Source organism: Leptopilina heterotoma, unplaced genomic scaffold (genome assembly GCF_015476425.1).
Source record: "Leptopilina heterotoma isolate Lh14 unplaced genomic scaffold, ASM1547642v1 Lhet_70, whole genome shotgun sequence".
NCBI classification, from domain to species: domain Eukaryota; kingdom Metazoa; phylum Arthropoda; class Insecta; order Hymenoptera; family Figitidae; genus Leptopilina; species Leptopilina heterotoma.
The window spans coordinates 1,582,005-1,597,114 of NW_025111162.1; the positions used below are offsets into that span (position 1 = coordinate 1,582,005).

Sequence of the window (15,110 nt, forward strand, 5' to 3'; positions counted from 1 at the left end):
ATTCATGAAAATCCATCAAATTTTAAAATGTCAGTCCGCCATATTGGATCCGCCATTTTGAATTTTTGAAATCTGACATCAGATTCGTAATCAGCGACCCAAAAACCCCTGGCAAGTTTCATAAAAATTCATCAAAATTTAAAATTTCTGTCCACCAAATTGGATCCGACATTTTGAATTTTCCAAATCCGACATCAGATTCGTAATCAGCGACCCTAAAAACTAGTAGGTATCATTTTGCAATTAAGGGGGAGGGTATAGTTTATTCGGCGAAAAAAACGGATTGTTTTTAGAATTTTTTTTTGGTGATACGCAGAAAGTTAATTTATTTTATCGCTTTGCATATAATATTGCAACATTTGATCAATATTTTTCTAAATTTTAATTTAAAAATATTAAGAATTGAGTGAGATAAAGAGATTTTCCTCAGGTCGATTTTCGCTATAAAAAATCGATTAATTTGTTTTTGTAAAATTGGTAATTTTTTTTAAAAAAAGCTCCCGATGTTACCTCAAAAAACATCTCCTTTAACAAATGCACTTTAATTTTTTTGTCTTACATGATACTGTTGCGAGTTAGAGTGTACACCGCAAATCAATTTTATTTGGAGGCGCCTGAGAAAAATCTCATTATCTCGCTCAATTCTTAATATTTTTAAATTAAAATTTAGAAAAATATTGTTTAAATGTTGCAATATTATATGCAAAGCGATAAAATAAATTAACTTTCTGCGTATCGACAAAAAAAAAATTCTAAAAAACATGCGTTTTTTTCACCGAATAGGCTATACCTCCCCCTTAAATATATTAACCCTTCTTGAAGATAGAATTTTTATTTCTTTATGGTACAGCGTATATACTGCTGGACGTTAAAGGGTTAAATTAATTTAAATTTTGTGAAATTGACGTAAAAATAATAATTAAATTTAAAAAAAGTCCTAATTGCATCTAAAATAATAAAATTTTGAAATAGTATTTAAAAAAATTAAATTTTTAACTTTTTTTGAGAAAATTCTTTTTATATTTTAAATTATACTTAAATCTTACACTGAGAGAAAAGAAGGTACACTGCTGTTCATTTGGAGGTTGTGTATTGCAATTCAAATTTGGATCAACTGCGCACTCTAAAGGGGCGCGTTACACGCCCCTTTAGAGTGCGCAGTTGATCCAAATTTGAATTGCAATACACAACCTCCAAATGAACAGCAGTGTACCTTCTTTTCTCTCAGTGTATTAAACTTTTATCTTTTACGTATGGATAAAAAATGATCAATGTGAAATATAAATTTTTCCAAGCTTGTAAAATTAATTATTAAATTGAGCTTTACCAAAATTCGGACTTTATATTTATTTTATTAATTCTTCTCTTTTTCTGTTAATTTTTTTTAATTGTTACACTATATTGAAAAATAAAGCGTTGTAACCATAAATTTGTTTAGAAAAAATTATAGAAATGAAAAAATTTACTTATTTTTAATGCTTCTTCTAGAAGAAAGCAAATTTATTTGCTTATCATAATGAGAAAGATAAATGGTCATGAAATGAACATCTTTATTTAGAGAAGAAGTTAAATTTCTGTCTGGAAATCTGAAAAAGTCAAAGAAAGAAAAAAATAAAATTTTGTGTCAAATCTGTCGAAAAATTCTTTTTTTCTTCAAAATTAGAGTGTAAATGAAAAATATCTCACCTGGAAGAAGTCAAATTAACAACAGTTAATTTGAATTCTTTTGTCTGGATCACGCATCAGAAAAGAGAAATTCGCTCTCGGAGAGAAGAACCTCAAGATCAGAGGGCACAGTATGAAGATCCGATGTCGGCGGTTCGGGAATGCAAGCATTGATTGTTTTATTTGGAGCGTGAATTTGTTTAGCCTGTGTAATTCTAGTTTTATCACGTTTTGTTCTAACCAACACGCCGGTCCTTGGTCCCGCATTTCTCGTTGGTCCATGAACACCAGGAGTTTGTCCCACCTTATCAGCTTTACGTAATTTTACACTAAACTTAAATGGAGGCTTATAGACAACCTGCAATCTCACTCGATCCGTTTTATTATCATTTTTCGCCAATGATCCTAAACTTCGTGATTTTGGATCTGTCAGCCTTCTCAATGTCACATGTTTCACTCGTCCGGGACTTGGCCTCGTCGCAACACCGGTAGGTGTTGTCAGACCAACTGGAGTTGATTTACTCTTCGATAATGCCGATGTTGGCTGATCAACAACACGACATTGCGACGCCAACAACCACGATCGAACTTTACTCTTTGGATCGGCATTGTCAGTGACACCACCAGCACCACCGGCGCCAATTGCGCCAGTTCCATTATTTTCATTTTCAGTTTGCGTTGCCGAATAATCGATCACCTCTTTTTTCTTTCTTTTCTCTTTTTTCTTATTTCCGTTTCCAACGGCAGCACTTTCCATTGGTTGCTTGTCTTTTGTGACCTTCTTTTGCTTCACTTCCGACGCGGTAACTGCCTCGGCCAATCTTTTACGAGCTGGCTCCTCTGTAGTGGCGGGCGCCACCCTCTTCTTCTTGGCCTTTTCGTGACAAGGGTGCAGAAAGAAAGCCCCGTTGGAGAAGGAAGAAGCCATCAAGGTGGTAATGGAAAAAAGAGAACATAACAAAATTATCGCTCAGTTTCACAGAATTATGAGCAAGGAAGGTCTGAGGAGGGGGAAAAGGAATTCTCAATTGTAATTTTACAAACACTATTATTTTTTTCTATAAAAAACTTTGTTTGACAGATGAAAATTATACAGGAGAATTTTTTCTTTATTTATAAAAAATATTAAAAAATTATGATGAACAAATTTTTCAATTTTTCATATTTCTATTTCTCAATAACAATTTGCATTATTTCCATTCCTTAATCACAATTTTTTGAAAAATAATTTTAGTTTTTTTAAAGGAAATAATTTGCATCATTTATATTTCTCAATTACTACAATTTTTTTAAAATATTGCAAGTTTACAAATTCGATTTGTCAATCACAATTTTTTAATTGAAAATAAAATTGAGAATATATCAAGATTTTTATAAAATAAAGGAAAAAAAGTAGCTATAATTTTAATTTATCAATCATATTTTCATGTTAGAAAATTTTTAGTTTCTTATGGAAAACAATTTCTATGAATTCAAATTTTTAATCACAGTTTTTAAAGGAATTATACCTAATGTTTTTTAGAAATTTAATGAGAAAAATTAAAATAATTTCTAATTTATAATCACAATTTTTATATATAATGCCGTTTTTTCTCTTTTTTCCAAAAAATAAATAAATTTGGACCATTTATACTTCTCAATCATAAGTTTTTAACGAAACTTTCAGTTTTTTTAGAAATAAATTAAACAAAATTAGCATAATTTATATTTTTTTAAGCACAATTTTCTTAACAAAATCTTAAATATTTTTAGAAAGAAGATAAAAATTTCTTATAAATTCCATTTGTTAATCACAATTTCTAGTCGAAAATAAAACTAAGAATTTTAAAAGAGTTTTATAAAAAAAAGGAAAAAATTTTTAATAACTTTGATTTGCTAATAATATTTTTTTACAAAATTTTTAGTATTTTTTTGCATAATTTCTACTTCTTTATCACAATTTTTTAACAAAATCCAAGTTTTGTTAAAAAGTTTTGTTTGACTCAAAATTATGGAGGATTTTTTTTATTTATTTCTAAAAAAGAATTAGAAAATTATTTAACAAACTTTCATGTATTTTTTTAAGTTCAAGAATTTGCATAGGGTCATTTGGGGTAAATGTAAACGGAATATCTATTTTTCACCAAAAACATTAGTTTTTTTGTTAAATGGTAAAACGGACGGATTTCTTTTGCATGAACTTGTTACTTTACTTCCCTAGAAAAATTGTATGAGGTACAAAAAATATTGATGTATCTGAATCGCCTAAAACTGACTGTTTACATTTACCCCGAGATTTTGAAATTTATCTAAAATTCGGGGTAAATGTAAACACCACTGAAGTTAAGCGAGGTTTAAGAAACAAGTTATTTCAAGTATACGATACTATACTGTTTTAAGGGATGGAAAAACTGAAAAAAAATTCTTCGTAGATGTATACCCAACGGGAAGTTGCCAATAGTAACGATTGGTTCAATAATGGGCCATGCTTGGTGCCCAATGGTTTTTTCTTGGCAAAACAATTGGCAACCATCATTGGACCACCAATGGTTTAAACTTAGGATGATCACGCTACTGCCAATGATCGGTAGCCAAGCATCGGGCCAATATTAGTTGCCAAGGAATTGCCAAGGAAACAAAATCGATTTTCAAAAGCTTGATTTTTTATTGACAACCAACAAAAAACCAAGGTTTTGAAAATTAATTTTTTCAATTATTAATTTAAATTTATTTTTAAAAACCGCTGCCAAGTTGTACATTTTTATAATTTTGGTGTGCATTTCATGAACACTTTGCTTCCTCATAGAAATAATAATAATTAAAATATAAGAATTACTTTTTATAAAAGTGTTAAAAATCATTAAATCTTGGTCCAAAAAATGTGTTTTTATATATTCTATAAGATGGTAATAATAGTTTAATAATTACACATAAGTTAATAAACAAGAATGTTGAAAAAATGATATTTTCCACAATTTTTGATTTTTCAAATACCAATAATTTTTTTATTTCTGCCCAAATCAGGTTAAAAAATAGGTCAATCGAAGCGTTTTTTAATGCTGTTCAAGTTGATAATAATTTTTTGAAGTTACGTTTACATAATTTAAAAAATTTTTTATAAAAGTCTTATTTTTCAGAATTTTAGATTTTTAAAAGTTTAATATCTCCGGTTAATATGGACGAAAAATGTTCAATTAGGGCTCAAAAGATGCGTCTGAAAAAACTCTACCAAACTCAATACAAAACAAAACTAAACTTCTACATTTTTCAACAAAATTTTCAAAAAAGTCTTATTTTCTAAAATTTTTGATTTTTTAAAGTTTAATATTTCCGGTTAATATGAACAAAAAATGTTCAATTAGGGCTCAAAAGATGCGTGTGAAAAAACTCTACAAAACTAAAGAAAAAAATTTATAAGGGTCCTAATATTTTTTTAAGTTATGTCCAAAAAACGTTTTTTTACAAAATGAAAAATGCAAAAAAAAATTAGTTTAACTTTATGAATCGGGCTGAAAATACTCTCATTTTATGTCCCCCGGGGAGACCTACAATTTAAAAAAAATTGAGGCCTTTAGCTCTTTCTCGTTCTGAGATATTGAGGCAAATGTAATGTTAGTACACACACACACACACACATCGGGACAAATTTTTAAAATCCGTTTTTTGGACTTCAAAGGTCAAAATACGTCGAAATTTTTTTTTATTTATTTAGAACATTTATACGGGGAGTTCCTGTGCATATATAAAGTACTAAAGTATTAGGCATAATAAAAAAAAATTATAAATATGTCAAAAAATGACAATCCAAAATTTTGCTAATACAAAGCTTCCTTTATGAGGAAGCAAAAATATTTTTTTCAAAAATATATTTTTTAAAAAAATATTTTTTTTAATTAATAGAACATATTAATTAAATTTTTCACCTCTGGTAAAACAAAGGTGAAAGACTGATAAAAATTCCCTCACCGTATCTCACAGTGGAGGGATGACTGTGAATGTCTTTGCGAGAGAGGAGCAGGTACTTATAGAGCCAGTGTAACAGGTCACAAGCGAGAAGAAATCACTAGCATGCACTCTGGTGGCGCTTGTCAGAAGTGGCGCAACGTTGGTTGTCAAGCGCTGTGTCGATAATGTCCGGATATGCATGCGCGCCAGAAAACAGTTCCGACAAGCTCAGCCAGAGTGCATGCCAGTGATTTCTTCTCGCTTGTGACCTGTTTCACTGGCTCTATAAGTACCTGCTCCTCTCTCGCAAAGACATTCACAGTCATCCCTCCACTGTGAGATACGGTGAGGGAATTTTTATAAGTCTTTCTTTCACCTTTGTTTTACCAGAGGTGAAAAATTAAATTAATATGTTCTATTAATTTAAAAAAATATATATTTTTTAAAAATATATTTTTTAAAAATAAATTTTAATTAAGGGAAGTGTTCCGGTTGTGGGCACCCTTTTGTTTTTGCCTCATAACATTTGTCCATGTGCATATTATATAAATATATGTGTACGAATTTAAAGCTAGAGGTCTAAGGTGACTGTCAGTGAAGGAATTAAATTGATTCCTTTAAATAAAAAAGTTTTATTAGAAATTTAGTGAAATGGGAATTTTTTGACAAAAAAAAATTTTGTACCCGGTTGTGGGCACCCTTGAAAAATCCGCTAAAAATGGAAAAATATTAAAGGAAACCAACACAAATAAAGAAGAAATGAAAGTTTCTTTATTTTAAGAGAATTTGCTGGGATAAAGAACAAAAATGATGACACGTTTTCACACTATGCTCATCGCTAACAAAAGCATAATGCTTGCATGTGAAGTAGCTAGTACGCATAACATAACGCACTTCTAATGCACTGAACGACTATATTCATCGCATTTAATGGAGTTTGCGGCTGTCACTTTCCTTGGCAGAAAGTTTAGATAGATGAGACATTAGTCCTCATCATTGTCAGATGGTAGAGCCTCCTTAACATAAAGGTGCCCACAACCGGGAATGACAGTCATTTTTTAAAAAGACCAACACATTTTGTGATGCAGGATTTTGGTTAAACACGAAGGTAAATCACAAAATATAATGACAACACTGCAAAAAAAAAAATTAAACCCTTTTTTCTGAACGAATCTACACCCATATGTTGCTCTTCGAAAACAATACAAAATTACTTTTTTATTTATTTAATGCAAATTTTCTTTATTATGCTCACAGCTATTACACAAATGCATATATTTGTTTCGTTATCAATACGAAAAGTCCGTATTGTCAACGAACACGACTTGCAATACTTAGATCAGTAAAGTCTGCTTGCCGTCGAAGTTTACGTAGGGGTGCCCACAACCGGAGGGTGCCCACAACCGGCGCACTTCCCCTAATAATTAAAAAAATCAATTTTCAAAACCTTGGTTTTTTATGGCTGCCAATAAAAAATCAAGCTTTTGAAAATCGATTTTGTTTCCTTGGCAATTCCTTGGCAACTAATATTGGCCCGATGCTTGGCTACCGATCATTGGCAGTAGCGTGATCATCCCAAGTTTAAACCATTGGTGGTCCAATGGTGGTTGCCATTAATGTTCCAATAATGGAACGGAGTTCGCCAAGCATGGCCCATTATTGAACCAATCGTTTACTTCCCATTGGGTAGTAAATCAACCAGTTGAAGTTGACTGATAATGATAAATCGTCCAAGCGCCCATCCTGCCGGAAGGACGTTCCGAAAAAAAGGCTTTTAAAAAAGGGAATTCAACTTTTCTTTTCTGGCACTCTTTGGGGTTAAAGTAGACGAAAAGACGAAAAAATACATATTTTTGACTTTTTAAAATAATAATATTAAACCATTTTTCAAAGCCTTCAAACTTGCTATGTTTTTAAACAGTGAAAAAAACATTTTTTCGTAAATTTAATGTAAAATCCCCAAAAATCAATATTTTTTGACCGGACAAGTCTGTTTCTCTTCAGAAACGTTCAAAGAATTAAACCTTATTTTTTAATTAAAAAAAATTCATTTTTAATATTTTTCAGTTTATTTGAGTATAGACTCAGGCGCGAGTCCCTTAGAAATTGCTCTATAAAATTAATATGGAAGCAGATAAATATAAAACTAAATATATCGTTGGAAAGGTAATGAAACAAGCTTTCAAATGATGTAAATATCGAGTCTTTAAATTTATAAACCTGGGCTAGGTAGTCTCTTAAATAAAGCGAAAAGCGTCCTGCCGGCAGGACCGGGCTTCGTCATTCTGTGACTAAAAATTATGTGAATTTTTGGAACATGTAACTTCTTCAAACTACCCAGCCCTTAGTTTTGAACTTACAAGCTCGATATTTATACGCGCTGAAAGCTTGTTTCATTACCTTTCCAATGATATATATCATTTTTTATTTATCTGAATCCATGTTAGTTTTCTTTAGTGATTTCGGAGGGACTCACCTGAGTCTTTTTCGCCCTGCCGGAAGGACGTTGGACGATCTATCAATAATGTATCATATAAAATAAACAATTAACCATTGCAAAACTAGTAATGTAAAAACTTGAATAACTTGAACAAATCTTAATATATTTTTATTCATCTTGGTAAAAAGAAGTTTTTAAGGTTGCTGAATAAGAATCTAAAATCCAATTTTTAAATTTCAAAATGGTGGATCCAATATGGCGGTCAAACATAAACTATGATTAACTGACTAACACGAAGGAGGTATGAAAGAAGACCTAATTTCCTTTTCTATGTAATTTTACATTGCCAAAGTAATAAAATTGTGAAATAGAAGCAAATTTATTCAATTATTTTCTTTTAAAATGTAGTTCAAGTTCTGTTTACATTTACCCCGAGTTTTAGAATTCTCGGGGTAAATGTAAACACTTAATTATTTATTAGGGGAGACTGGGTGCGGTTGTTACGCTGTGCAGTTGTTACAAATGGAATATCTCAGAAACAGTTAGTTATAGAGATGGGGTTCCAAAGAGAAAAATGTTTATTAATTGAAAAGAAAATTCCCTTCCGAATGTGTAATTTGGTGAAGATAAATTCGATTAATAGGAAGGTATCAAACATAAAAAGGCTTATGTTATATTTAAAGTTGCGACGTTTCGATGTTGTGGTTTACCATCCTCTTCAGGCTGAAAATATTACAATTTAGAATACATTGCAACTAGTCAAGATTAAAAATTAATATAAACATAAAATTGAATAAATAATTAAAACGTAAAGGTAAAACGGACAAGCACACGACGAATGCTGTCATTTCGATACGACATAAGCCTTTTTTATGTTTGATACCTTCCTATTGATCGAATTTATCTTCACCAGAAAAATGTTTAGTTTTTATGTACGAACTTACTGCAATATGTTTTTTAAAATTATATGCAAGCTTTACAAGTAAAAAATATGCACATTGGTTTTTAGAGGCCAAAAGTCAATATTTCTCTGTCAGATATTTTTTAAATAATTAATAGACCTTTATAATTAACAAAGTAAATTTTTTTAATATCAATTCTATGAGGATTAAGCTTTAAAAAACTGCCTTGGTTGTCCACATTTAGTGTATACTTTTTTAATAAAGTGATTTATTGTAAAAAATGTACCTGTTGCGCAGTTGTTACAAGTGATGATAACAACGGATATTTTTCCCAAAATTCAGCAGATTCGTTTGAAATGTAAAGTATTTGTTAAAAATGAAATCACACTCATTTTTTATGAAAAATCTCATGGTTTTTCTAAATTCGTCTTCAAAATTAATGAAAAAAAAAATTTTTTAAGTTTCTTTCATTTCGAAACAATATTAATGCTGTCATCTCTATGGAACTGTCACGTACTATTACGTTGAGTCAAAAATTATGAATAATAATTAATTAAAGTTATAAGAAATTATTTGTCTTGAATTTAGAAATGTAATAGATGATTTTTGGTATTGTAACAACCGACATTCTAAATTGACGAAAATCAAAAATTAAAATAAATTTTTGTTAGGGCATTAATAAGGAAGAATTACAATTTTTAGTTTGGTTTTTTTTATTTATTTTTATGCAAATACGAGACAAAATACTGAAAGAGTAAAACTTTGATTTTCAATCTTTTTTGCATTAAAAGATAACTTACACTATGGCATTGCCAATTGTCAAAATAAAATATTGACAATACTCAGAACATCTTGTAGGTGAGCTGAGGTAAAAATATTGACGTCGTACTTATTTTTAAATTTGTAAATTTAGCTGAAACCGAGGGGGTAATTACTGGTTAAAATGGTGGACACTCTAATACACTAAATTTTCCTGCTATTACGCGTATTATCTAGTATTATAGGGTATTGCATAACTATTACAGGGTATTACTGATTATTACAGAATATTACCTCTATATTATGTGGTATTACACTGACGTAATAATGCTCTATTACACTCTATTACGTGACTATTACGGGAGGAGCGTACACGCTAATAGCTAATACACAAGTAGATACCCCCTCGGCTGAAACATTTACTGTTTACATTTACCCCTTGTTTACATTTACCCCAATTGACCCTACCTAATTTCTTATTTTTTAATCACGATTTCAAAAAATATTTTGATTTTTTATAAATAAATGAAAAAAATAGCATAATTTTCATTTAATAATCTTAATATTCGTTTTCCGACGTTAATTAATTGTTAATGTTAATTAATTTATTCTTTAATTGGTTTTTAAAATTTTATGATAAAAATAAATTATAAACAAAAATTTTAGTTTTAATTAATTGTATTATTTTAATAATTTATTCTAATTGGAAAACTATTTTATTTGCAAATTTTACAATTATTTTTGTTTTTTTAAATTCAATTTTCAAGAGATTTTCAAATTTAAAAGTTTTTTTATTTCATTAATGAAATAAAAATTTGTTGTTCTACATACATAAATGTAAATAAATACAGAAATTTGAAAAAATAAAAAAAAACACAAAAAGAGGAGAAAATTCTTAATTGTTTTTCATTTCTATTATATAAATCATGAAAAATATAATTTGTAATTTTCCAAGAATTTCATAAAAAAATATAATTTCCAAATTATTTTAAATCCTGAATTATGTCAGAAAATAAATTGGCATTTTTGGTGGGTTGAAACGACGCCTTCTAAAATTTATTACATTTCATTAAAAATTCTCTTTGACGGAAGAAACTTTCAAAGAAGAAAATTAAGAATAATATTTTCTTGTCAAAAAAATTAATTTCTCGGCATTTCTGAATAAAAGTTTCGAGAATCATTTTCTCAAGATATTCAAATTTATGTAAAATACTTTTTCTTAAAAAAAGAGTTTTTTTTATTGAAATATTAAACGAGTAGAATTTATTTTTTCTTCTCTTCATTTTTGTCAGATCACAATTTGAATAATTGCAAGTATTAAATAGTTTTTGAAAGGAGAAATTGGAGAACTTTTTGACAGGAATGGGTTATAGTCTAAAATGATTTACAGGTATCATTTTCATTTGGAAGCGTGCAAAAGTTTACCTTTGAAGACTTTTCGTTTGCGGTATTTGCGGATGGGTTGGCATCCTTATGCTTTCGACGATGTCTCTTTTCCCTCACCTTTCTGCTCAGAGGTAGTTTCGCACGAACCGCTGGCGGATGTACAGTTACTCCCTCCGTTCCTTCCGGTGGAAGTCGTACAGTCTCCGTCGTTGAACTGTGGATTATTGTAATCGATTTCAGTTTTTGGTCCGGACGTTTTCCCAATAATCTCGTGCTCGCCACCTGCACATAAATAAATTGCTTCTTATGTATAAAGATTACATCTTTACTTAGCGCATATTTTACTAGCGACTAATCACAGATTTTTTTATTCTTTTTTCACTGTTTTTAATCGACAGTATATTGGAATTTTAATTAAAATTTTTACTGAAAAAATTGAAATTAGAACACAATTTTATATTTAAAAAAATTAGGACACAATTTTTTTATTGAAAAGAAATTAAATTATCTACAATTTTTTATTGATGAAAAACTAAATTAAAAAATTTTGGCTCAAATAAAGCTGAATGCAGAAGGGATTCATTTAAATAAAAAGTAAATAAAATTATAATCGAGGAGAAAATATTTTCATATTGGAGAATCTTCGAAACAAATTAAGATCTGCGTCAGAATTCCTGAAAGAAGCCACCCAAAACCTTTTAATTTTCTTTTTCGTAGTAATGTGGTTATTTTAATAGTATTTTATATAAGAAATCATAATACCAAAGGATTTTGCAAAAAAAAATTTTTTATTAATGTTATTAACTATTAAAAATTTTGAACGTATTTAATTAAAAAATTAATTTCTCAAAAACTTATTGATCGATTTTAATGTTTCAAGTTGCATTTTCTTTGTCTTGAAATGAAGTATAACTGACATTATTTTCAAACAAAAATATATAATTTTAGTGAAAAAAGCAATTGTTTATTTATAAACAATTAAAAATAAATAGTGTTCTGGATGATTTTTTAAGTTGAGAAAATTACTAAAATGTTCTTTATAAACCAGTGAAAAATATCCCGTTGAAAAAAAATGGCACGAAGTTTCAAATTGTTTAAACTTAAGGGCATGTCCAAGTTGTGAAATGTAAACAAACCAAAAGGTAAACAAACCAAGCACTAAAATCGCACTTTTGTAATAGCCATTTCTCCCACAAAAATTAATATTTTTTCACATTCTTTACAAAAATGGAAAATTAGAGTTTCAAAGTGTCCAAAAAAATCATTTTTGGCTATGAGCAATAAAAGGCAATTAGTAAAATAACTAATTAAAATTACCTGTAAAATAGCATTTTTGACGCGTCGCGAAAAATAAACTGTTTGAGTATATCAACCGCACGGATGATGAAGAAGTTCCATGTCAGCGATTGGACCTTCAACATGTGGAAGGGGAAATTTTTTCCTTTCCTCCTGGAAATTACAAGAGAAAGGGTAAAATCTTCTTCATCGTCCGTGCGGTTGATATAGTCAAACACTTTAGTTTTTCGCAACGAGAACTCTGTTGCTCTCTGCGCGTGCGCAGACCGTACTAAGAATGCATTGACAGCACCATGCAGAAGTGCACATTTTGTTTTGAATGAAACTTAGTTATTTTCTCATTTTTTTTAGTTATGCTAGGTATAGTTACCAAATTCAATACTTTAGTTTACCATTTCCATAAAGAAAATGTGAATTTATGTTTATTTATGCATATGAGATGGTCGAAAAAATGCTTCACTATAGACCGAATAGAGAAGCATTTTTTCGACCATCTCATTTGTATAAATAAATATAAATTCATATTTTCTTTATGGAAATGGTTAACTAAAGTATTGAGTTTGGTAACTATACCTAGCATAGCTTAAAGCATGAGAAAACAACAAAGTTATAGTCGAAAACAAAATGTGCATTTTCGCATGGTGATATCATTGCGACCTTGATACAGCCTGCGCACGCGCAGCGAGCAACAGAGTACACGTCGCGAAAAATTAAAGTGTTTGACTATATCAACCGCACGGACGATGAAAAAGTTTTTACCCTTTCTCTTGTAATTTCAAGGAGGAAAGGGAAAAATTTCCCTTTCCACATGTTGAAGGTCCAATCGCTGACATGAGACTTCTTCATCGTCAGTGCGGTTGATATACTCAAGCAGTTTATTTTTCGCGACGCGTCAAAAATGCTATTTTACAGGTAATTTTAATTAGTTAATTTACTAATTGCTTTTTATTTCTTATAGTCAAAAATGATTTTATTGGACACTTTGACACTCTAATTTTCCATTTTTGTAAAGAATGTGAAAAAATATTAATTTTTGTAAGAGAAACGTCTGTTACAAAAGTGCGATTTTAGTGCTTGGTTTGTTTACCTTTTGGTTTGTTTACATTTTACACCTTGGACATGCCCTTAAGCATTTGTACCGCGGTGCAGGGCGCGACTCTGGTCCTTATTGAGCGTACCACGCGCGTGTTATCGTTCCTGCTTGCTGTATAAGGACTGCGCTTCTTAAACACTTCATTTATTTAAATAATTTTTTAATTAATTTTTTTTAATGGAATATTTAATTTATTCTTCTTATTGATTGGTAAATATAGATGTTTTACGTAGTTTGTTAAAATTTTTCATTAAAGAGCAAGTTTTCAAAATCTGATAATCAATTTAAAAAAAAATGTAAATAAACTTGAAGTTAATATTTTGAGAACCTCACAAATCAACATGACACTTTTAAATTTATGAAAATAATTTACTAAAAACGAATTTTTAATTTAAATACTTTTTAAAATAACCAAGAAGAATTATAATTTTTATGTTTTTTGATAGAAAAATCACCATAACCTTTAAATCACTTAATAATTTGGTAAAGATTCATTCCAAACAGAACACCTTACATTTAAGAACATTATAATAAAAATAAATTATTAAAAATTTTGTATTTTAAAATTAACTGTAGGCAGTGGTTATGAGGAAAGCTATTTGTTTCAATTTCTCTGAATAAGAAAATATGGATTATTATTACTACACATTTACGGTACAAGTATTTTCCACTAAAAAATTACAGTAATACCGGTACAATTTTGGTTTTTATTGTTTATTATTTTGAGACATTTACAATAAATTAATATGAGGACAAGAATTAAAATTCAAATTGGATTTAAATATTTTTTAAAACTATTCTTTAGAAAAAGTTATTAGTATACGGGTATGAAAAATTTTAATGTTACTTATTTCTATGTTTTCCAGAAAAAATATTTTTGATCGGTTTATATTTATTTAAAAATACCAGGACCAAACGTGTGCTTTAATTCCTACAAGAAAATAAATCGTAAGTGAGTATAGAAGAATATAAAATTAATTTCAATTCTCATTAATTTAATTGTAAATTTTTCAATTAAATAAACAATAAAAATTAAACATTTGGATAAAAATGGTAAAATCAGTGTTTTAGAAGCAGAGTTCTTATACTATGAGAAAATACGAACGTGTTTCTCATGTCACGTGCGCGGTACGCTCAATAAGGACCAGAGTCGCGCCCTGCACCGTGGTACAAATGCTTAAGTTTAAACAATTTAAAACTTCGTGCCATTTCTTTTTTCAACGGGATATTTTTCACTGGTTATAAAGAACATTTTAGTAATTTTTTCAACTTAAAAAATCATCCAGAACACTATTTATTTTTAATTGTTTATAAATAAACAATTGCTTTTTTCACTAAAATTAAATATTTTTATTTGAAAATAATGTCAGTTATACTTCATTTCAAGACAAATAAAATCACAGTGAGAAATTGCCAATAGACTTTAATCGGTCCAATATTGGTTGCCGTGCTGGGCGCCGATTGACTCCCAATATTGGACCAATATGGGCTGATGCTTGGGATGTAACGGGTTCGCCAAGCATCGGTTGTTAATATTGGTCCAATATTGGCCGAAAATTGGCAACCAAGAGAAAAAATTTTTTCAAATAAATTTTTTTAATTAAATAATAATAATAAAAAATTAATGTTTATAATTTTTGTTTAA

At 29.3% G+C, this 15,110-nt stretch overlaps 2 protein-coding genes across 9 annotated transcripts in view; one reads left to right on the plus strand and one right to left on the minus strand.

The window, feature by feature from the left end:
- LOC122510573 (ATP-dependent RNA helicase abstrakt) overlaps window positions 1–15,110 on the plus strand; it is a 276,756-nt gene that overhangs the window by 220,061 nt on the left and 41,585 nt on the right. The gene's annotated exons all lie outside the window — the stretch shown is intronic.
- LOC122510570 (disintegrin and metalloproteinase domain-containing protein 10) overlaps window positions 1–15,110 on the minus strand; it is a 1,090,443-nt gene that overhangs the window by 3,693 nt on the left and 1,071,640 nt on the right. For 5 of the 8 annotated variants that reach the window (XM_043625327.1, XM_043625329.1, XM_043625326.1 and 2 more), the window contains 2 exons: window positions 11,116–11,358; window positions 1,687–2,539 (listed from right to left, as the gene is read on the minus strand). In XM_043625327.1, coding sequence (XP_043481262.1) covers window positions 1,736–2,539; window positions 11,116–11,358 — 1,047 coding nt within the window. In that variant the 3' untranslated portion in view covers window positions 1,687–1,735. Of the gene's footprint in view, window positions 1–1,686; window positions 2,540–11,115; window positions 11,359–15,110 lie in introns of those variants that run through there. The other 3 variants (XM_043625328.1, XM_043625331.1, XM_043625332.1) reach the window with 3 other exon arrangements.